Raw genomic sequence first — 24,244 nt, 5'->3', positions numbered from 1 at the left:
TTGGGTGAATTTGAATAACAGTTCTTTCCCATTTACCACAGTTTCAGTGCAAACAAGTATGGATTAAGCAATAGTTTAGGATTTAATTGGGAACTGTCTCCTGGAAGAAGGATCCTTAAAGGGGAAGTTCGTTTTTTTACACCTCCTCTCTCTGCTTCTTGCATCCTCCTTTCCAGGAGCTCCTCATTCGTATAATCTGGCTCAAAACGGTAAGAACGTCCATCGTACTCAAAGTCATCGTCCACATCGTTAAAATCTGATAAATATCCTGCCATGCTGCACAAAACTATCAGTAGCAAACTCCGTGTGAAGATAGACGACTGTCACAGAACACGTGTCTATGACTAGACAAGTGTGTAGAAAGCCCCCGATAGACCCCAATAGCCCTGAATAACAACAACACGGCAGCTATGAGCTAACAGAGCTATAGCACACGTCCATTCATTCATTCTTCTTAGAGTATTGGTGAAATAAAGACAGATAATGCCTTATTTAGAGGCTGCATCGTCTAAGCCCCGTTCACTCCCCTTTTGATGGATATCCGCGGATCTCGAGTGATCTAAATAGCGTCCGAAAGACGCCGACTTAACCCCAAACTGTTCTCGGTAAGTAGATGAACGTATTTCATGCCAGAAATAAGGTTCAGGTTTAAAAAAACCAAACTTCCCCTTTAACAGTAACATGTTTAAACAAGATACAAGAACTTTTGAAAAGTTATGTAATTTGTCTAATGATGTTTTCATGTATGCTATACATCAGGGGGTCTCTCATTATGCAATATTTACTCATCTTGTAAATTATCTCTTGATATACATCAATTCAAGTGACATTTATTTGCATCATAGTTTTACATTCACTAATTTATGTAGTAAAATAATTCATAGAAAATCAAAGTTTGAAAAATAGACATTTTGTCATGGTCACAGTGAATTTATCTGACCTATTGCAGAAGAATACAATGGCTTTGAAAGTGCTTCAATACTGAAAAACACAATGAATTTGTCATGCACGCACATGACAACATGCATTCATTACTGGCATCAAAATGAGGAACAAACCTGGAATAGGAAGCTGTTGTTTCTGTCCTTTGATAAATGGACTGTGGTGCCAGACTTTGAAAGAAAGGTCAGTCGCATCAATATCTGTTCTGTTGCTGTTGAAAACTAGGCAGTCATGCAGAATTATAACCTTAAGCAAAGGTTACTGAAGGCCCATTCAAGGCATTACATTTACTGTACATTTTCTACATGGAAGTTAGAAGTGATAGATACAGGGTGACGCTCTGTGAGAAGGAAGTTGCATCAAAAGTGAGAGTATACCGCTTGCTGACCTTATGGATGGTCCTTGTTGCTAACAGGTTCTTCAACTCTGCAGGTGCGACATTGACTTAAGATGTTGCCTGAACATTTGTACATTGCTTTCCTTTTATAGTATTACATTGGTGTGGATGATCATTTATAAAGATTTTGAGTGGGAATTTTCTAAATTAGTCTGTTGTCTTGATTCTCCTTTATCAGGCTCACTAGAAGGTAATTCATGTGGGGTTGTGTTTAGATCAGCCCGACTGGGCTGAGTATGAGCAGCATGGGTCAGTTGCTGTGTCCCATTTGCACACACCACTGTACCCTCGGACTTGCTAAAACTGAAGAGTTTCCCAGGGCTGAATGTCCTGTTGGGGGACTGTGACCTCTCCTGACCACTAGGGGGACCTGAAGACAGCGTTGTTGCTCCTGGTGTTGCTCCAGCTGCCATTGCTGGCTCTTTTCTCACCTCAGGTGACTTTAAGAACTTCAGAAATCCAGGGAGCTTTGCTTCCCCTCCAGTTGGGGACTGTGCTGGTGAGCGTGACGTACCAGAGGAGAACTTCCCCTGTAGAGGAATGATATGCTTTAACTTCATCACATTATTGTTTCCCAGAAGAGAGCTGGGTCTCTTGGGCTTGTCCCCTGCCTTGCCGCCTTGTGCTTTGTCGTGGTGGTGCTGGTGCTGGGTGTCTGCCTTATGGTAGTCATTCTCCTGACGGGCTTCAGCCTGAAGCTCAGCCTGTCGGTGAAGCTCCTCTTCTTCACGACGCCGTCTGACCTGCTGCTGGAAGTGCTGCTGGGCCTGCAGCTCATGCTTCTAAACAAAGATCCAGAAATGGAGAAAGAAAGACTCATGCAGACAGTGAAACAGGGACAGATTAAAGATCTGGTTTTGTAAGTGAATGAATATGCACACGATAGGGCAAAGGGTTCACAGGACCATAACTTTTAGTAACATAAGGATTAAACTTAGAGTAAACAAAAAATGTGTGGGACATTTACAGTGAATAATAAGACACTTTTATAGCTGTGTAAAATGTAAAGATCAGAATTCAATCATTTATATATAAATTACAACTTATATGTGGCTGAAAATAGAGAGACTCGAGCAGCTTTTATCAGCTGAAAAGACAGAGACCTACTGTGGGCTGCAGGGGTGAGGCAAGCAAGAGCAATGGCCCGATAATCTGTGGTTTCTTTGCACAAATAAACCACCCACAAACCATACAAATATGTAACATAACAGATTCGACTTTAATGCAGCTGAAGTGTACTACCTGGTTTGAATGTTAGGTTTATAATCTGCAAAGTTTCACAACTCAACTTAATTTGCCAAATCTTCTTTGCACCTTAGATCTCAGTGAAAATGCAAAAGACTAAAACCTCAAATAAACTTTGAGCTCCTTGAAAAAGATATCCAGGGTGTTTAAATTGTGGGTGCTGTTGGTTGAAATACACTTTTACTATGGAGCTGTAATCAGAGTAGCATGTGACATGCTCCTGCTACAGTAACCAGTACCTAGGATACAGAGTTAGTCATTTTCAGTATTAATTTAAATTTGATTAATCAGACTCCAGCAAAGTTTTCCACTTCAACCCATCCATCCTCAGCAGGCTCAGGCTCAGTGAATGTAGTAGAGCCTTTCAATCTTGAATATGTATATATATTCTTCTTGCATGGTAAAGTTTTGACTTGCCTTATCTTGTCCCTTGCATAGAAATTTCAACTGAAATATTTTAATCACACTATGCAATGATGAAATCCCTAAATTATTTGCAAGTTTATGAACAGAAACCGTGTTCTTCCATTGTTAATCTATTTGCCCACATGGCCTTTCACTGAGTGACGAAGCTCTTCCTGTATTTTTTTCTGAAAGATGCCGCCTGTCTAGGATGCTCTTTTTTACAGCCAGTCATTTTTCTGACCTATTCCAAGTTAACCTAGTAAGTTGTGAGCTGTTCCACTAAGTTTTTTTTCTTTTAACATTTTCTTTTTTTTTTCTTTTTCAGCTTTTAACCTTTAGTTTTACCTGTCCCTATGATTTTTAAACATATTGCTAATATCAAGTTCAAAATATCCATCCACCCGTTTAATCCAGTTTAGGGTTGCTGGAGCCTATCCCAACTGTCATTGGGCGAGAGGCGAGAGGGCAGCTCGCCAGTCCATCACAGGGCCACACAGAGACAAACAACCATGCACGCTCACTCTGAGGGACAATTTAGAGTCACCAATTAACCTGACATGCATGTTTCTGGACAGTGGGAGGAAGCTGGAGTACCTGGAGAGAACCCACACATACATGGGGAGAACATGCAAACTCCACAAAGAAAGGCCCCAGCTGGGATTTAAACCTGGAACCCTGTTGCTGTGAGGCGACGGTGCTAACCACCACACCACCGTGAAGCCCCTCAAAAAATAAAACCAATAATGAGTACAAATAAATATGATAACATATTGTCTCTAAACTATTTTCAACTGAATATAAGCCTTAATTGATGTGTAAATGATTATATTCTGATTTTATTTACTTTTAAACTGCATCCCAGCTTTTATGGGTTTTATTTGTGCAGTTTAGCAGATGTGATACAACACAATACAGAGTGTGAACTGTGTTGAGAAAACCAGGAGAACAATTTAAAAAAAGGCTGCACCACTGCACACAACTATGAGACCACAGGACACATTTGAATACACATATAATATAGTATAATACAAACTACCCAAACTGTAGCCAACAACAAGTCTGATGGTGGCAGAAGGTCTTTCAAGCTATGTTATAGCTATACCTTGAAAGCTTCCCTTCGTCGGTACTCTAGCTTGGCCATCTCGTCTGCTACCCAGCCAGGGATATCAGGGATGGCAATATGGATGACGTACTTTAGGAGGATTGCAAAGTGCTGGAAACCACCAAGACCACAAAGGGACAAACTCAACACACACTTACATTGAAGCACAATCACATTCTGTCATGTATCATACATTTTTTCTGTTGATAGATAGATGGATATGCAGTATGTCATACAGTACGTACACCAAAAATAATTTGTGATTTGTGTTTTTTTACTGAACCATGAATTAAGGGTTCCATTTCCAGTATTCTCTAAAAAAGATCCAAATTAAAAAAGCAAGAAAGGAAAAAGCCTACTTTTGTAGAAAAAATCATAGTCTGCAGTGCATACCTCAAGTAAGACGATGGAGATGATGGTCATCTCGGGACTCAGCCAGGGAAACAGACGCTGGAGCTGCCCACACTGACCAATCAGGTAACAGTTAACTATAATGGCTATTAAGCCCATGGCCTCCATTGCAGTCTGGTGTTGAGAGAAATGGAGCAAGAGATGGGGAGAAATTTACAGGCAATGCAGATGGTATTTTGAAAGGCCTTTGTAATATTTTCTAAACAGCAATAGCAGACCTGCCATTGTCCAATGTTCTCCACCCTCTGGCCAAAGGGTCTCTGCAGGCCAGTACAGAGCTTCAGGGCATCGCTACGTATCTCAATAATGTTGTTGATAAGAGCACACATGGCAGCCAGGGGAAATGCAGAGGAGAAGAGCACCACGTAGCCAAACTGAATGAACATCTCCTGGTAGTCCTGAAGTGTGCCCTGTTGAGGTGAAATATCATACCGAGCTCTAAGAAGACTTGCACGTTTTCAACCAATAAGGTCTTCACACAAGAAGGGCTGAACATGAGGCGCTTCAGCAGTCGTCTTAAGTGTTATAGATGGCTTTATTATAGACGCTTGTTCTCACATTTCATCGATTGTGCCTTGCTGAGACCGTAAAGGGAGTGATTTGTTTTTGGATGGCCCACCCGAGGCCCACCCGAGGTAAGCCAAAATGCAGTGCAATGCAAAAAACACCAAGTCCACCATTACTGCTTCTATAACGATTAAAAAGGTAAGTAGAAGACAGTTGCTGCTAATCAAATGCACTTGATTAATTGGTCATCAGCAAGTGGTCATAAGAAGCTTTGACATTTTACTGGTATTGAACATTCAGGTTTGTTTACACAATGTCAAGGAGGAAAGACATCGGCAATGATCTTAGAGAAGCAGTTGTTGCTGACTACCAATTTGGGTATGGTCATAAAGTCTTTTCTAAACCATTTGAAGTCTATCATTTCACAGAGAGAAAGATTATTTGTGGATATTAAGTGGACAACATTCAAAACTGATGTCAATTTTCCCAGGAGTGGACGTCCCAGCAAGTTTGCCCTATGGTCAGAGCTTGCAATACTTGCAAAAAAACCCAACAAAAAAACTATATCTCACACTTTATAGTTAGCAAGTTATATATAAATATTCATGGCCGTACAATGAGAAAAAGACAAAGAGATAGAAGATAAGTATGATTGTTTTAAATGGTTGCCTTTACTATCTAAAAACAAAATGGCAGCACTGCTTAGGTTTGCAAAGCTGAATCTGAACAAACGACAAGACTTGGGGAACAATGTCCTTGTTCCATACGACCAAGGTGAAGATGTTTGCCCATAATGCTCAGCAACACATTAGGTTTGATAATCTGCACCCCATACCAACTGTCAAGCATGGTGGTGGTGGGCTGATGATTTGGGCTTGTAGTCACAGAGTCCCTCATGAACTCCTCTGTATACTAAAGTATTATAGGGGAGGCCGTTTGTCCAACAGCTAAAACCTGCCAGAAATAGGGTCATTGCAGGGTATTGCAGTGACCCGCCTAAAGTCCAGACCTTAAGCTGAAAACCTTGATGAACTGAAGCAAGATTGTACAGAACAGTGTGTCAAAACCCTCCACAGCAATGCGAGACACTGATAACTCCATAAAGAAAACAATGACCCCAAATTTGACCCAAATGTGTACCTTTTTTTCACATGACTGTAAATGATTGTCTGTAAATTTTGGTTTATATCGTGAGTTTACCTCATATGTCTGCATACAGCTCTCAATCTCTGCCTGGGTCAGTGTTACTGTTTTGGGTTCTTCTGGTGGATCAATCCATGACTTCTTGTCAGCATTCCCCTCACCTACATTCTTCCTTCTCTGACAAACAGAGTCAGATTCCTTTGGCAAGGACCCACTCACATTCTCCTTTGTGTCCTGTCAAAGAACACATGAGATTAAAATAATTTCTCTGGTAATAACTATGACAACTTAAATTTTTCTGTCTGTTTGAAATATAGAGGAAATTAATCTGAAATTAATCTAGGGCTGCACGGTGGCATGGTGGTTAGCGCCGGCGCCTCACAGTGAGAGGTTTCCAGATTCAATCCTCCTGGGGCCTTTCTGTGTGGAGTGTGCATGTTCTCCCCGTGTATGCGTGGGTTCTCTCTGGGTTCTCCGGCATCCTCCCACCGTCCAAATACATGCATGTTAGGTTATATATTAGGTTAATTGGTGACTCTAAAATTGTCCTTAGGAGTGAGTGTGAGCGTGTGTGTGGTTGTTTGTCTCTGTGTGGCCCTGTGATGGACTGGCGACCTGTCCAGGGTGTGCCCCACCTCTCCCCCGATGACCACTGGGATAGGCTCCAGCCCCCCCGCGACCCGGCCAACGGATTAAGTGGGTATAGAAAATGGATGGATGGATGGAAATGAATCTACCAAGACATTATACAATATAATACAATTCATTTAACAACATAATATACAATAAGAATGAGACATTTTTGCTGGCTGATAAAGAAAGCTAATGAAATTGCAATTTTGAACAAACAGACTGTTGGTGAGGTTAACTTTTTTTTGTATGTAAACAAGCCCAGACCATAAACTGAAAGGGTGGATTATAAACAACTGAAACAGACCACATACTTGAGCTGGTGATTCACAATCACTGTCCTCATCACAGCTATCAAAAATAGTGGATGGATCCATCCCCTCTTCTACCAGTGTGGGGCTGTCCTCTCGGAAACTCTCTTCCACTGCCTGTGTTTCTGTTGTGACATCCTGGTAGTCCACCTTCTCCGTGAAGCTGACTTTCCGTTGCTTCATGGCGCAGTCGTTCATGTCCCACTCTTCCTCTGTCAGCCTAAAACCAGCTTTCAGGTCACCTCTTCTCTTTGGCTCTGGGTCACAGTTTGCAACCCGACCAACTGGGATTCCTCTGGGACCCAAAAAGGAATACGATGTCATTGAGGCTTGGGCCTTTCCCAGGGCTAGGCGGCCATACTTGAGCATGATGGCTTGGAGAAGCTCCCACAGCACCTTTGGAGTAAAGACACCCAGCTTGTTTTGCTCATACAGGTAAGGCTGGAGGACTTCTTTGATGTTCTGCAGGAACTGGCGGAAAATCAGTAGAGTAGCTAGCATCTGTAAAGAGAAGAGGAATTTCTGTTGTGCTCAATTTATACACAAGTGTAAAAAACACACATTTGAATGAGAACATGTAGTCAAACTTTTTACTGGTATTGTAAAAATAAAGTTAGTTAAAAAGTTCACAGGTTCAGGTAAAACAGGTTCAGATTTGTCAGACCACAGAACAGTTTTCCACTTCACCTTCTTTGCATTGTAGAGTCTTAGCTTATATTTGTAGTTAGATGTAAATTGTGTTTCCCATTTTAATGCACAACTGTCTAAGGGGTAACAGATCAGTCAGTATTGAGTCATAATGACTTGCATATCATATTTTTCAAATGTTTTCAAGTTTTTACCTCTTTCAGTCGCTCCATGTCCTTGAGGTAGAAACCAATGTAGAAAAGGCTAAGGTATGAATTGATGAATTCAAACTATAAGGCAACCAGAAAAACTCATGATAAAATATCTGTATTCAACCCCATTATGAAGATATCAGCAGAAGTAGTATAACTTACAAAAACCATCTTTATGATGAGATTGTTCTCATAGGCACTCTGAAGTCTATAGTTCTCTGAATGAAGAAACAGAAATTTGGAAAGCATTACACAATGTACTGCTGAAGGACACTTAAAGTATGCTCCTGAAATGCCTCATCGAGCTCTAATAAACCTCTGCCAACTTCAGTTTACAATAAGGCGATGAAGATTATTTTTATATTCTTATAGAGCAGCTCTGTTTTATGTCACAAAGATAATAGGTCTCTAATTTGCCAAAACTATCTAATTTTGTGTCTCCTACCCATGTCATTGAGCCAATAGGCAATCTTCTTATATACTTCATCACATACAGTCACAGTAATGGCCAGAAGAATCTTAGGGATGAATCTTGTAACACCAGGTAGGTCCTGATTCTCCATTACCACTTCCTGCAAGGAGAATTAGAAGCATGATACATTTTTAATAAGTCTAAGAAGAAAGTATTTTCATATTTCCATTCTCATGGCTATTTTAAAAAAAGTTGTTAAATGTGTCTGAATATGCAAGAGGTAAGTCTGAATGCAGTCTATCTATCCTCTTTAAAAAATAATTAGTATTTTCATTCCATGGCAGATTTTATTTCTGTTTCCCTGTTTAGTTGTGTTTTTATTGATTCACTATCTTTAAGTTATTATCCACTTTTCCTCTATATAATTTCCATTTCTCCTCATATAATTTGCACACTGCGTCCTCAGGTCCAAACCTGCAGCTCCAGGCATAGGAGCATAGCAAGGAAGACAAAACAGAGACAGAGGAGGCAGATGGGCAGGCTGACCAGCCATCTGAACAGAGATCTCTTCCAGGGAGGGTAGTAGAACTCCTCACAGCCAGTTATGGGACTGCAGCGCTTCACTCCCTGCAGAGATAACAGAAGAGGAATCAGACAGGGCAGGAGGAGTGTCAAATTAGACATGTGTTTATTACTGCAGTATATGGAATTCAGTATTTGTGCAAATACGCTTCATAATGACGAGATAATAATAATGAGAGATGTTTACTTGATTGTTTTGTGGACATATTCTCTGCCTATCATAAAAGCATTTTGCATAATTTTTACGAAGTTGGGCAATCTTTACTAATTTCAACATGGACTGCCAAGAATTCAAAATGTCTGAAAAGAAATCACAAGTTACAAACCCAAATAGAGATTTATCTGAATTCTTATTATCTAATCTATCAACTCCTATTTGCCTGTTAAACTGTAGCAGGTCTGATGCTGTAAGAAAGTGAATTTCCCTGATGTGGGCCTAATAAAGGTTTATTCATTTTTAATGTTGTTGTCAGAAATTGTACAACAATTTGTAGAAGTTCCTCCCCAAAACACAACTACACCCAACATGGGGCTCAAACCCACAACCCTGAGATTAAGAGCCTTGTGCTCTATCAATTGAGCTAGCCAGGCTTGCTGTCACCCACCTGCACATTTCCTGCTCATTCTTCACTACAGGATGCAGCAAGAAAGATGCTACCCTCCCCCACTTCTCTGAGAAAACACACATACTGATCACTTTCCCTCGTGCTGTAAACTAATCTAGTGTGCAAACACACTGATAAATGACTCTACCTGAAAACAGTAGAAACTGCACTGTTACAAGACTTTAGGCTGGTATGATCTGGTGGAGTTAACCTAATGCTGATAACCAGACAATAGCAACAATCCTCACCCTGAACTGAGGCCTGGGCTCCTCCAAGGATTCAGCAGGGGTATCCAAAGTGCCCCACCTGTAAGCTAGCTCTGCCTCTCGTCTCTTCCAGCGCTCCAGAAACAAAGTTGCCCACACAACATTGAATAGGGCAAAAACCACACAGCAGATATCCTGACTGGTCTGTGCAGGAATTAGATATTAAAATTAGATAATAAAAGATAATCACATTAGAGAATTTTTGAAAATATGATTATGGAGAGAAGTATTTAAAGTAGGGCCAGGACTCAATAAAAAAATAATCTAATTAATTAGAGGCTTTGTAATTAATTAATTGAAATCAACCGCATTTTTAATCGCATATAAATATTTGCAATTTTTTTCACATGGATTTTAGTATACCATTGAACAATTGACAGAATTGTTTATTTTCCATCCATTCCATCCATCCATCTGTTTTAAAAAAAAAGTATGCCTTTTAATGGATAGGGCAGATAAAAAGAGAGAAAGCAGAGAGAGGGGGAATGACACGCCATAACAGGTTGTCTGACGCAGGATTTGAACCAGGGCCGACCACAGCGAGAACTCTAGCCTCACAGGGCGCCTGCACAACCCACCACTATGCTACTGACCATCTCAGCCCTCTGTTTAAAACAAAATTTCCCATCCATGGTGCCAACCAAAGCGGTCTCATCAGCTCATTCATTCATGTTTGACTATTGTTCACTGTGGTTTGTGCAACAATAAGTGCGATTGAAATGCGTAAAAAATTTTCCCGGCCCTAATTTAAAGTATTTAAAGTACATTAAAAGTACCTGATCAGCCTCTGCTAGTATCCAGAGCAGAAATCCAATAACAGCAGGGTAGAGCATAGAGTTAGTGTAGAAACCCAACCAGGCGAAGTACATCCCAATCTTCACTCCAAAGTAGTCACAGATATCATCTAAGAAGTATATACATTTTAAGTTTATTTTGAGGCTTTGCTGAGAAGAAAAAGTTTATTAATCATAGTAACAAGACATTGGAACACTGGAATGATCCATGATGTCAGCTGATGTTATTTACCATAGTTTGATTTAGTTGTACTGTCATTCTAAGTTTTCTTCTAAATAATTTCTATGATTATTTCATAAAGTGACATTTTAGAATTTCCTACCAAGAGGTTGCCTTTCACATACAGCCTGGACCCAAGATGTCATCAGCTGGTTTAGTATCCTCTGCTCATGAAGAGGAAACATCTGACTGATCACCCCCCGAGTAACCAGCTCTGGAACTAAAGAGGACACAGCATTATATTTCCACTAACATTTGGCTCACGTTGGTCAAAAAAGCAACAAGCATTTTTCCCCTGCAAAGCAGAATTTTAAAAATTATATGATCAAAGATCAAAGTTAAAACTCGGGCAGGAGGTATCCTGATTAAAAGATGTTTTTTTTAGTTATTCTATTCAGTTTTTTGTTCTCATTCTTACAGATGAAACAAACAAGGTTTTAAGACTTTTTCAAAGCCATTTCAGAAGATCAATTTTATTTAAAAAAATGTCAGACAGTCTAAAAAAGTTACTCGTGAAAAAAAATAACAGCATACTGATTGGCTGCCCCTCCAGGAAGTGGATGTTGTGAAGCACCTCCCCCTGTTTGGCACGCAGGTTGTCCAGCCAATATTTAATGATGCTTTGGCGCTCCTGGATACAATTATAAATGCAAGAGGAAAAATAATAACATATGAGTTGCAAAGTATGCTTAATTTTTTTGGAACAATAAATGAACAGATATTCTCTAGAACTTTCCAGAATGACAACCTATTCAACATTCCCAACATACACAAACACTGACATACAGCATAACAGTTTTGACTTTCAGTTTTGACTTCTAACCTGTGAGGTAAAAAAGCAGAGCTCGCTCTCTATGTTCTCATAGATGTTGTCCTCCTCACAGGAAAACCGCCGCATCCCACCACCAAACTGTGGTTTGATAGTCTTGTACATGCCCATCTGCTCTGCTCCTCGCAGTAAGCTGTTAGTGTGCAGAGAAGTTAAATGAACAGCACAATTTAACCAACTGGAGCACTAACCCTCTGCAGACGCTGGACTGCAGATGTTTGACAGACTAGGTACATTAAGGGGCTTTACACAACAAATTGTGACAAATGTAATTGTGATTGGAAGATAATTCTTAGTTTAGGTTTTACAAATGTTGGGAGAATTTGATCACATACACTATATACTTATCTAATAATTTATCTATTTTTAAAAACTCATTTGATTCCTTGCAAAGAATTAGATTCAGTGGTCAATACGATACTGATGTGTTGTGCATTGGCTATAAATGAATAAGCTTAGTTTAACTTAGCAAGATGGAAAACAAGGGGAAACAGGTTGCATGTTTCTGCCTGAAGGTAATAGAAATACGCTCACCAGCATATTAGAATCTAACTCTCATGCCTTACCTTGTTTGTTGACTCTGTAGAAAAATAGATAAGTACAAACAATAGTGTGGCTTCCTATTGTTTGATATAACTAAGTAATTGCCCTGCATATCCATTTTTCCTGTTATAATTAGCGACCTATGGAATACAGGACTGGTTTAGGATTGGGATCCCATCACAGGACCCAACACAAATCCACAAATCTTACAGGAGCAGTTGGTCAAATGATAAACTGAGAGTGCTGCAGTGTGAGATGTCAGCAGACTCAACCCTGTAAATCCCAATTGCATTTTGTTGCTATAAATAATGGAACATTTGTTAGACAGTTCAAACTAGAGGGTGTCATTGGGACCAGATGCAAATCTTATGGGAGAAAGAAGAAGAAACTCTGCGAATGCAGGTGGTAATGGTCAGAAATCCAGCTGGGGCAGGCACAAGTAGGATTAGGGGACCAGTCAAGCCCAAGGCCCTTCTATGGAGGTTCTTTTCAGTATTTTTTTTCTTATAGACACAGCTGTGCCAACTTTACACACTGCTTCCAGATTTTATGAAAAGTTAAAGAAAATCATTCCTGGTCCCTAACCTCGTAATAATGCCGGGATCTGTTTCTAGTCAGATTATCTCACTGAACAAATAAGCATAGCAATAGAATTTAAAATTCTTCTCCTCACATATAAAGCTTTTAATGATAAGCTCCTTTCTTGAATATCTCTCATAGTTAGATATTTTTCCAACAGAGCCCTTCTCTCTCAGACTGCTGGTTTACTTGTGGTTTCTAGATTTTCATAGAAACTTAAAGTACATATGACATTATTGTTGTCATTAACTTGTATTTCTCTTTCTCAGTAGGTATGCCTGGCCTAATATTATTGTGCTTATTTACCCATCTCTCCAATCCTCTCAATCCCAAGCTGGTGAGGCAGAGAGATAATTCATTTTATTTGATTATGACTGTATTAGAACAAATTGGATTGTAATTGTCTTGCATTGGACTGTATCTTTAAAGTGCCTTGTGATGACATTTGGTTGTGATTTGGTGCTATATAAATAAAACTGTATTTAATTTAATTGAACTTGTTGGATTGCCTCTCCTCATCCCCTCTCCTGATGTTGCTGCAATCAGTGTATGAGCAGTCACATATTTGTCTCAAATGGCAAAATGGTGGCAAAAAAACACTCCACACAAAAACAGCAATGCAAGTACAAACACACAATCAGAGTGTGAGTCTTACTTTTCAAATGCTGTTGTGATGAAAAAGGCGTGTGTCTGGGTGTGTTTATGCTGCCGGACCTGGATGCTTACTTGTGGGATTCCAACCCGAATCTGATTCAGGAGCCACAGCAGAGTGTGGTCATCTATTGTATCTGAGGGAAGTAAAACTACTTTAATTTCAAGTGCGAAGTCATGCCTTTCATTATCAACAATGATATTAAATACGAGCAGGGAAAAACATATTTCAAAGAAAACATTTCTTTGTCTATATTCACTTGAATTCTGTGCACATTTGCAGGGAGATAAGAAATAATAAGTTTTCCGCAGCCTGAGCAGGTGGAACCAAAGCCATTGTTCACAGCCCTGACATGAGCAACATGTTCCATGGTGGTGGTGGTGACAGTTAAAGGTCACTCCAATTAGGTTCAGGTATAGGTTTATATATACATGCAATACTTTTCAATAGATCAAAAAGAAATAATAGTAACTCATCATTGTTCACAGTCTCATTTCAGCTGTTCAAGCTGAGTGCATGCAGAACACGGTTTCTTTAAGTAACTTTTCACACAAATGAACCCATACTACAAGCAAAAGTGAAAACACAGTTCATCTTCAACAGTGCTGGACGTTTATCGAGTATTTAAAAGCACAGAAGCAGCGATGTTATAAAACATTAAAGGGAAATATAAAGATAAGTAACTTATTTCTGCCTTCAGCAGTTTTCTTTGGAAAAAAACATTCGATATATTTACATTAAGATACTAACCAGCAACAGATATTTAAAATGCATTCCATCTCATGTTTAACCTTTCATGCAAATAACACCCAGAGGGAAATTATAAAGTGATTTGCTGAGATAAGGCTTCTCTCAGTGGGGTAAATTATCACTGACACTCGGTCACCTTAATAACCAACAAGGCTGTCAGCTGATGGGGCCTTACCACTCCAAAAACGTCATCTGAAATTTTAAAGTATTCTTTATATTCTTGTGTTGGGAAATACTGCAAAACACTCTAGCAGCTTAATTTGCGTAAATGAGTGAAGCAAGGACATTTTTCCCTTTGGCTTAGGTATGCACAAACCATAACACCTTAAACAAAATAATAATCGTTTCAACTTCTTTACTCGAACTCTCTCCTTTAAATAGTTTTAGTTTGCACGTTTTTTCCCTCTTAGAGAAAAGCATCAGCTAAATTACTATAGTAAATGTAAATTAATTAAACAGATGCAGTTACTAGATCATTTCTAAACTGCTTACTCTGTTAAGTTAGGGTTAGGAAAGTCATGCAAAAGTAACAACACTTAAGATCCACAGGCATTGCTGGTGAAAAAAAAAAAACCGCAACTCCCGAGAGAAATATATTCTACATACTATAGCTTTAAAGAAAATGTATAATTGTATGTAGATGTATAATTTGTGCCATTATGGACATAATAAGTACACTTTGTTCTGTTTTCTTAAATGATAACATTGTATAGATGTGATTTTTTTCCCCCCACTGCATGGTTCTTGGTATGTTTAATGAAATATTTTGTAACGAGTGTGTTTAGGACCCAAAAGCAGCACTCTGGAATGCAGGACTAGTTGATAATGATCTTTATTTTTAACACCAGCAAAACAGGAACTTGAGCAGATTTGGAAACTCGGCGAACAGTTCAAGCTTCAAGCTAATAGCCCACAAGCAGTCTCTGAATCTCAGGCTAGAGGAACTCCTTTATGAGAACTCCATCTCAGCCTCCTCGGAGGGTGAGTTGTCTCCCCCAGAGGATGACAGGGAGGACAGAGGCTCTGTGCTAGAAAGCTAATCATGGTGGAACTCCCAGATGAGCCGCGCATCCAGGATGTGACGAGCTGTGAAACCATGACCACTTCTTAGGACCATATCCCTCCCAGTCATTGAGGTACTGGTGACCCCTCCCGTTGTGGCGGGGGCGCAGCAGGTGGTGAACCGTGAAAGCAGGGCCCCCGCCAATGATCCGGGGAGGTGGTGGTGGCTGGGAAGTGGGCATCAATAGGCTCTCTTGGCTTGTCCTTTGAGATGTGGAAGGTTGGGTGGATCCGCATGGCACGGAGCAGCTTGAGTGTAACTGCCACAGGGTTGACAACCTTGTCAACAAACGGGCAGGAGACTTCCTTCTCTAAAGCTGGGAATAGCAGCGGCTGGAATCCATGGGCACACTGGAAGGGGGAAGAGTCCTGTGACAGAGTTGGTTCGTGTGTTGTGAGCATATTCTATCCACAGCAGCTGCTTGGATCAAGTTGAAGGATGTTTAGACGCCATGCAGTGGAGCACAGTCTCCATTTCTTGTTTCATCCTCTCTGACTGGCTGTTGGACTGGGGATGGCAACCAGAGGACAGGCTTGTGGTGGCCCCGATGAAGCAGCAAAACTCCCAAAATACAGAGGTGAACTGGGGACCTCGATCAGAGACCACGTCAGATTGGAGGCCATGAAGCTGAAACATGTGCTGCAGAACTAGATCAGTGGTCTCTTTGGCTGACAGGAGCTTGGGTAGAGGCACAAAGTGAGCTATCTTACTGAAACAGTCTACCACTATCAGGATAGTGGTGAATCCACCTGACAGTGGCAGCTTGGTCACAAAATCCAATGATATACGGGACCAGGGCCGATGTGGCAGTAAGGGCAATTTAGTCCCCTCCAACCAATGGAGCCACTCTTCTAATGCCAGCTTCAACGCCAACAGTTCTCGGTTCCCAATGTCATACTTTTTCTCCACAGGCGACATACGTCAGGAGAAGAAGGCGCAGGGGTCCAATTGCCTGTTGGGGTCGGGAACCAGGAGGATGGGAGCTGATGTGATCTGGGCCTTAAGGTGCTGGAACGCCTTGGCTGCCTGGGACCAATGAAAGGGTACCTTGGAGGAGGTGAGAGTGGCAAGTGTGGAGGCCACGTGGTGTAACCCCAGGTGAATCTTCGGTAGAAGTTGGCAAACCCCAGGAACCATTGCAGCTGTAGGTGCAGCAGAGACTTTGGCGGGATCCATCTCCATGAGGTCTTGACCGATAATGTACCCCAGGAAGGAGACGGAGGTGGCATGTATCTTGCATTTCTCAGCCTTTATGAACAGAGTTCTCCAGCAAGCATTGGAGCACAGTCTGAACATGATGAACTTCTTCCTCCTTGGACCAGACGATCAAGATGGGGGATTATGGCGATGGAGCCAAGGATCAGCGGGAGGTAAAGTGATTTCAGGAAGTGGAACTGTATGCAGCATGTGGATGAGTGATGGTCCCCAGGAGATGACCATCCAGGGCTCTGTCTGGTACTGGACATGGCAGAGGAACCTGGTCAATACCCAGCTGGACAGCAAGCTCCTCGTCGATCAGGCTGATGTCTGCCCCAGAGTTAATGAAGGTGGCGAGGGTGTGAGAGCCCCCTGCTAACAGAAGCTGGACGTGAAACAAAGGTCATAGGGCAGAGTCTTGGGCCCGGCTCAGAAGAACACCCCTCTCTACTGCTGAGTCCTCCCTTTTACTGGACAACGGGAGACTAAGTGCCCGGCGTGGCTGCAATAGAGGAAGAGGTTCCCCCGGCATCGTTGCTCCCACTCCTCAAGCATCACGTTGGTGCGTCCCCCTCTGTGAGAAGGTTGGGGGCAGCTGGAGACCCTCAGTTGGCGGTCTGTCTCCTGGCATAGCTCCCCTCTGCTTGCCTGAATGTGTCTGTCCAGCCAAGAGGTTAGCTCGATGAGTCCGTTAAGGGAAGGCAGAAAGGTTGAAGGAGACCAACTCATCTTGATGTATGACGCTAGTCCATTGAGGAAGGTGTCGCACTGGGCTGCAGGGTTTCAGTCGCTAAGACGGGCCTGAGTATGGAAGTCGATGGCGTAATCGGCCACAGGTCGGTTCCCCTGCCTCAGGCTCATGAGTCCTCCGGTGGCATCGGGGCCCAGGGAAACAGGTTCGAAAACTTTTCGAAGCTCCACCGAGAAAGCCTGGAAGGAGAAGCAGGTTGGTGTGCCCCTCTCCAATTCTGCTGTTCACCACAGGCGTGCTCTGCCAATAAGATGGTTGATGGTGTAGACAACCCTTGCTACCTCTGAGGCGAAGGTGTGGGGCTGAAGCAGTGCTTGATGGAAAACTGGGAACTGGAGCATGGGGAGTTGGGGTAGAGGCAGGAGCGGCCTGTTGCAACATGGTTGCCACCAGCTGTTGGACCTGGGTGACTAGCAAGATAAGCGCCCGCTCCAGGGCCAACTGTAGAGCCTCTGCTGCGTTGGAGGCTAGCTATGCCTCATATTGCTGGAGTACTCCCTCCACTCGGGCCAAGTGAGACTGAGGTGATGAGGGGGCTGCTGGTTCCATTTCTGGCAAGATTGTACTGTAATGCGTGTATTTAGGACTCAAAAGCAGCACTCTGGAAATCAGGAACAGTTCTTCAGCAGCCTGGAGTAAAGGGAAGAGCCTTATGGGAGACGAGGTAGTCGAGGCGAAGTGTCCAGAGCCAGAAGAGCCAGCCAATGGGGCAGAGGTGCCGACGAGGAGCAAGCAGCAGAGGAGCCGGGGCCAGACGAAGGAGTCGAAGCCAAGAAAACAGATGCCATAGACACTGAGGCACGTGGTCAGGGACAGAAGGCAAGTAAGCTCACTGGGAGGCAGGCGAGGAGGGAAGGTTGGAGGCAGGCAGGGTCGACAATAAAAGATCAGATAGGTCAAGAACGCTGGAAAGCAGGGATGCAGTAGAACAATCTGGTAAGGGTGAGAGTGCTGGAGAGGCTTATATGCAGGGCTGATTTGGAATGAGCTGCAGTTGAGCTTGCAGGTGAGTGTAGTTGGGCTGATTAGGGAGGAGTGGCTGGCAGATAGAGTGGAACAGAGGCAGGGAGGATGGAAAATTACCGAGGCAGAGTCATAGGAGGGGAGACAGGGAGGATGAAACAGTGACAATTTTATAATTCACATTTTCTGCCCACAAATGCAGGTTCATTAAAAGTACTGCAGAAATAACTAATCTGTAGATACAGGCACTGTGAATGGTTAGCTAATTGTCCCAAAAGACTGTTTAAAGTTGTAAGCAAGGGTGTCCACTTGCTGGCTTGCCAGCTGCCAAGCAAAGATGTTTAATGTGCGCTGTTCTCTCTACAGCAAGAACTTCACCATAGGACAAACAAGAGGGGACATATCAGACCATACTCTACCTGGGAATGTCATCAGGATATCACAGTTATTGGTGGGAACCATCTTTAACCAGGACTTGCGAGACATGATATAGTGTCGGGCCAGCAGAAGTCGCTTCCCAAACAATTTATCTAAAAGGAAGAAGAAGAAAAAATGTGGGGACAAGATGAGACTGACTTTGATAGTGAAATATCAAGTTTACAGAAAGAGAGGGCTGTAGGGTTAGGGTTAATTCAATTCAATTCAGTTTTATTTATATAGCGCCAAATTACAGCAAATGTCATCTCAAGGCACTGAAATAATACAGTACAATTCAAGCCAATTGGAATTCAATTCATTGTAATCATAATCCAATGAAATCCAATTAATTAATTTAAAAAATAATCCAATTAATATATGTAGAGCCAATTCTAAAACAATATCCTAGCTAAGGAAACCAACAGATTGCACCGAAATTTGTCTTTAGTCCAATCTCCCGTCCTGAGCCTGAGGGACTGTGGAAAGGAACGACTCCCTTTAACAGGAAGAAACCTCTGGCAGAACCAGAACCAGGAAGAAACCTCTGGCAGAACCAGGAAGAAACCTCTGGCAGAACCAGAACCAGGAAGAAACCTCTGGCAGAACAAGAACCAGGAAGAAACCTCTGGCAGAACCAGACTCAGGAAGGGTGGCCATCCACCTCAACCAGCTGGGGTTTGAGAAGACAAAAAAGAGGGAAAAGAGGGGGAAAAACACCATAACACCATTCAAAGGACACCTGATGGAACAGGGAAACACAAGTTAATAATCCCTATAATGTCACATGTACATAATATCATTTGAGAAATTAAACGGGGGGAAAAAGAGAGCAAAGTGAGGAAAGGTGTGACAGATGAGGTCCCCCAACAGTCTAAGCCTATAGCAGCTTAACTATGGGATGTTTCAGGATCACCTGAGCCATCCCTAACTATAAGCTTTATCAAAAAGGAAAGTTTTAAGTATAATCTTAAAAGTGGAAAGGTTGTCTGCTTCCCGGACATTTACTGGCAGCTTATTCCACAAGAGAGGGGCCTGATAACTGAAGGCTCTACCTCCCATTCTACTTTTAGAAACTCTGGGAACAACAAGTAAACCTGCAGTTTGGGAGCGAAGTGCTCTGTTAGGAAAATATCTTACAATTAAATCTTTAAGATATGATGGAGCTCGGTCATTAAGAGCTTTATATGTGAGGAGAAGAATCTTAAATTCTATTCTGAATTTAACAGGGAACCAATGAAGAGAAGCTAAAACTGGAGAAACATGATCTCATCAGAACTCTGGCTGCAGCATTTTGGATCAGCTGGAGGCTTTTCAGAGAATATGTGGGACAGCCCAATAATAAGGAATTACAGTAGTCCAGTCTTGAAGTAACAAATGCATGGACTAGTTTCTCTGCATCACCCTGAGACGGGATGTTCCTGATTTTAGCAATATTACGAAGGTGAAAGAAGGCAGTCCTAGAAACCAGTTTTAAATGTGCGTCAAATGATAAATTCTGGTCAAAAATAACTCCAAAGTTCCTCACTGAACTAGAAGCCAAGGAAATACCATCTAGAGTAACTATATAACTAGACAGTTTCTCCTTGAAGCGCTAAGGTCCAAAGAGAACAACTTCAGTTTTGTCTGAATTTAAAAGCAGACAGTTCTGAGTCATTCAGGTCTTTATGTCTTTAAGACAGGCTTGTAGTCTGACCAACCTGTTGGTTTCATCTGGTTTCATAGATAAGTACAGCTGAGTATCATCAGCATAGAAATGGAAATTTATGCCATGCTGTCTGATAATGTTACCTAATGGAAGCATGTACAAAGTAAAAAGAATTGGTCCAAGCACAGAACCCTGAGGAACTCCATGACTTACTCTGGTGTGTGAGGAAGATTCTTCATTTACAAGAACAAACTAACAAAATCTATCAGATAAATATGACTTAAACCAGCCTAATGCAGTTCTTTTAATCCCAATAACATGTTCAAGTCTCTGTAACAGAATGCTGTGATCGATCGTATCAAATGCAGCACTGAGATCCAACAGGACAAGCACAGAAACAACTCCGCTATCAGAGGCTAAGAGGATATCATTGGTAACTTTCACCAGTGCTGTTTCTGTGCTCTGATGCACTCTGAATCCTGACTGAAACTCTTCAAACTGATTATTTCTATGTTTTTTCAAGAACTATAGAAAAAAAAAGGGAGATTGGATATAGGTCGATAATTAGCCAACACTTCTGAATCAAGAGTAAGCTTTTTAAGTAAAGGTTTAAAGGGGAACTCCGGTATTTTTAAACCTAGACCTTATTTCTGGCATGAAATACGTTCATCTACTCACCGAGAACAGTTTGGCGAAAGTCGGCGTCCTTCGGCAGCTATTTAGATAACTTGCGATCCATATAATGGAGTGAACGGGGCAAAAACGATGCAGCCTCTAAATAAGGCATTATCTGTCTTTATTTCACCAATACCTTAATACGAATGAATGAACGAACGCATACAATTGCTCTGTTAGCACATAGCTACTGTTATGTGGTTACTTAGCTATAGGAGAGCTAAGGGAGGGAATTCTACACACACCTCTACTGGGACAACTCTGTTGTACGCATTGAAGCTATAGTGCTGTCAACAAGAGAGTCAAGTATTGCTGGAGTAAGATTTAGGTAGCCGTCCTCTGTCATATCAGCACATGGCAGTGAAGAAAAGGATGATGAAATCAACTCTTTAAAATTGGTTGTAGCATTCTCTGACAGACACCTTCTATATGTAGAATTCTTCTCAGAAGCCGTGTAGTCAAGTAATGTAAATTCAAAAGTTATTAAAAAATGGTCAGACAAGACAGGGTTATGAGGGAACACTGTTAACTGTTCACTCTCAATGCCATAAGTCAGCACAAGGTCAAGGGTATGATTAAGGCAGTGAGTAGGTCTGTGAACACTTTGAGAAAATCCAATAGAGTCTAATATAGAATTAAAGTTAATATTTAGGCTGTCATTTTCAACATCTACATGAATATTAAAGTCACCCACTACAATGACTTTATCTGTACTCACCACTAACTGGGATAAAAACTCTGAGAATTCAGACAGAAACTCAGAATAAGGGCCAGGTGGACGATACACAACAACAAACACAAGAGGTTTTTGTGATTTCCACTTTGGGAAAAACTGAGAATCAGAGATTCAAAAGAGCTTAAACTAGTCTTGGGTCTAGGACTGATTAGTAACCCTGATCTGAAGATAGCTGCCACTCCTCCTCCTCTGCCTGTGGTTGGAGGAACGTGAACATTTAAATAGTCAGAGGGAGTTGATTCATTAATGTTAGGGATGTGTTTGTGTGAGAGAGACAGAGAGACAGACAGATAGTGATGATTTCTTGCTATTATGATTATGAATACTGATGACTGGATTAGTATCACTGTGCTACTCGTCACTGACGTTATTTTCACATAATAAAATATTTTTTTATAAAAAATAATTATTCCGCAAGTGTGAATATTGACTGTGTTGCAATGGTCATATGACTGAGCAGCAAACAGATGACCTGAAAACTGAGTGCTGTGTAAATACCAGCAGTCATTAACATACTACCTTTACAAGTCTGTCTACAACTACCATCAAACATGCAAAGCAGCGGGCCTCAGTTTACTCAGCAGTGTTTTAACTGCAGCAGAATTATTACTACACACTGACTGAGGTCATCGTTTTTTCTTCCCCATCTTTACCACATTGGTTCTCATTGGCTAACACTTTGACTCGTGCTGGTACAAAAGCTACTGATCGGACTGACTGACCAATTACTAATTTACACTGTGACACTCTCTTAGCTCATGTGTGCTATCAGAATCAGAATCAAATCCCCTGCTTTTAGTATTATCCCTCTCACTGAGAACCATCTGTGCTGCTATTATCTCTGTTTTAGACCTATAGCTATAAACCATTAAATATGAAAACTGATCAAACAGAGTCTTTGTTGGCCTGTTATATTCAGTGGTGCAGCATAGAGTCTGTTTATCCAGGGAGATCATACGCATAAATCCCTCAGCAATTCTGCAGAATGCACTCAGCATTTGACTTTGACATAATGATGCAATCCAAGCCAAAGCTCTGGCACATTCCTGCATCTTCTCTGTCCCACATGCAGTTTCTACAACCCCTTAGAGTAATAGTTTCAGTCACACAACTGTCCAAGTTGTGTAAAGTTAAGGTTACACATGAGACATGTAGATGTATCAGACTTGCAAATCTCTTATCCAGGCAGTGGTAATTTACCTTTCAATCCTTGCTTTTGTGTTGAAGAACATGAGTAGCCTTATGGACTTGGACACTGTTATTGCAACATGTATTTTTTAGCTTTATCATAAGAGATACAACACTTATTGTCTGATTTAATTACACTTTTGTTAGTTTGGTGGTTGTGGTTGGCCTAGTGCAATTCTCAGCATGTGCACAAGTAGCACGCCGGCAGTGATGAACTGCCAGTTTTTCAAAAGTTGCAGACAACTGAAACTACAGAAATAAAGAGAAACCGATATTCTGCTGTGACTTTGATGGTTAAACTGATGTGTCAATCAGCTAAATAATCGTTCATGTGCATCCTAGCTAAAAGGGCTTTATATCATGTTTTTTTTTCAAGCAGACAAAAACGAGTCAACATCAGGCAACAACATGGGAGACTGCACACTTCAAACTGCTATCAGATGTTGAAAGCATTGCTGGCACATGCCACAGTGATGCAGGAAAATCCAGCTGTAAACACAGATCCATGTTTGCCCTTTTATTGAAAATGGTGTTTACATTTAATTTATCAATCCATTTAATATGAATAATAGTAATTGCATACATCAACACAATATTTGCAGAGTTGAATACAGTATGGATAATGGTCAGAGGGTCATTATTCTGTCTTTACCAGGCATACTGCATGAATAATTACAAAAATGAACTCATTAAGGAGATTAATAAGAATCTAAGAATTAGACAGGAAAAAACTCTGTAAGATAACATAAACCCAGTAGCTGACTAATCCTTCTAATACAATTCTAGAAACGGCCATTACACAAGAAAAAACAGAACTCTATTTTTTCTGTCCACATGCAAAGACCTGGGACAAACAAACCCAGCCTTCAACATCCTTTTTTACTGTTCAAAGTACAGCAGAGCCCATCGGGACAAGCACCTCACGTCTCCAACATGCACCTGTGGACCGTAAAAGCGGACTGTTCCCGGGCCTGTCTGAATCGTAATGCGCACTGTGTAGCAACAGAAGGGGAGGCGAATATAAATCAAAACCCATTCACAGATGACTGACTTTAGTGTGGTCCAAGTCTTTAAACCAAGTCTACAAAGCATCCCAGACTGCTGCATCTTGCCCATGCACAGTGGCCTGTAATCTCCATTATCCTGATTGTTTTTGACAAAAAAAACCCCAGCTTCCTCTGATTTTCAGAGCACATAACACCGTTTTCCCCATGAGACTCACCGATCACACCAGATGGCGTTGAGGACGTTTGCTGATGCTGGTGGTTATCGGACCGGTCCTGCTGCTCGCTTGGCACCGTCCTCTCCATCCTCTTCCCTGCCCCGTCTCTTCCGTCGACGTCGGCGGTGCTGCCGCTGCTGCTGTCGACAGCAGCGTCGGTATCAGCTGCAGCGATGCCCGATGCCTGCATGGTGCTGCACGAAAGGTTCAGGTGATGAAGGAA

At 41.6% G+C, this 24,244-nt stretch overlaps 1 protein-coding gene across 3 annotated transcripts; it reads right to left on the bottom strand.

The window, feature by feature from the left end:
- Positions 1-32: 32 nt before the first annotated feature.
- Positions 33-24,243, bottom strand: ano8a (anoctamin 8a). Of its 3 annotated transcripts, XM_072363481.1 has the most exons (18): positions 24,022-24,243; positions 18,558-18,668; positions 13,418-13,550; positions 11,635-11,773; positions 11,346-11,442; positions 10,915-11,031; positions 10,574-10,701; positions 9,780-9,941; positions 8,819-8,971; positions 8,378-8,504; positions 8,095-8,150; positions 7,936-8,010; positions 7,097-7,594; positions 6,210-6,386; positions 4,721-4,912; positions 4,485-4,616; positions 4,092-4,202; positions 33-2,121 (listed from the first exon to the last, which is right to left on the bottom strand). In XM_072363481.1, the coding sequence occupies exons 1-18, from the start codon at positions 24,209-24,211 to the stop codon at positions 1,456-1,458; spliced, it is 3,264 nt and encodes a 1,087-aa protein (XP_072219582.1). In that variant the 5' UTR covers positions 24,212-24,243; the 3' UTR covers positions 33-1,455. The 3 variants fall into 3 exon arrangements, with proteins under 3 accessions (XP_072219582.1, XP_072219583.1, XP_072219584.1); XM_072363482.1 differs by lacking the exon at positions 4,092-4,202; XM_072363483.1 differs by lacking the exons at positions 18,558-18,668; positions 24,022-24,243 and having other exon boundaries at positions 13,489-13,550.
- Between the last annotated feature and the right edge of the window lies 1 nt (position 24,244).

The sequence above is a fragment of the Leuresthes tenuis genome, unplaced genomic scaffold (assembly GCF_036924035.1).
Source record: "Leuresthes tenuis unplaced genomic scaffold, fLeuTen1.0.hap1 SCAF_14, whole genome shotgun sequence".
Classification (NCBI taxonomy): Eukaryota; Metazoa; Chordata; class Actinopteri; order Atheriniformes; family Atherinopsidae; genus Leuresthes; species Leuresthes tenuis.
The sequence above is the reverse complement of the archived record's forward strand: the minus strand, read 5'-3'. Positions and strand labels throughout refer to the sequence as shown.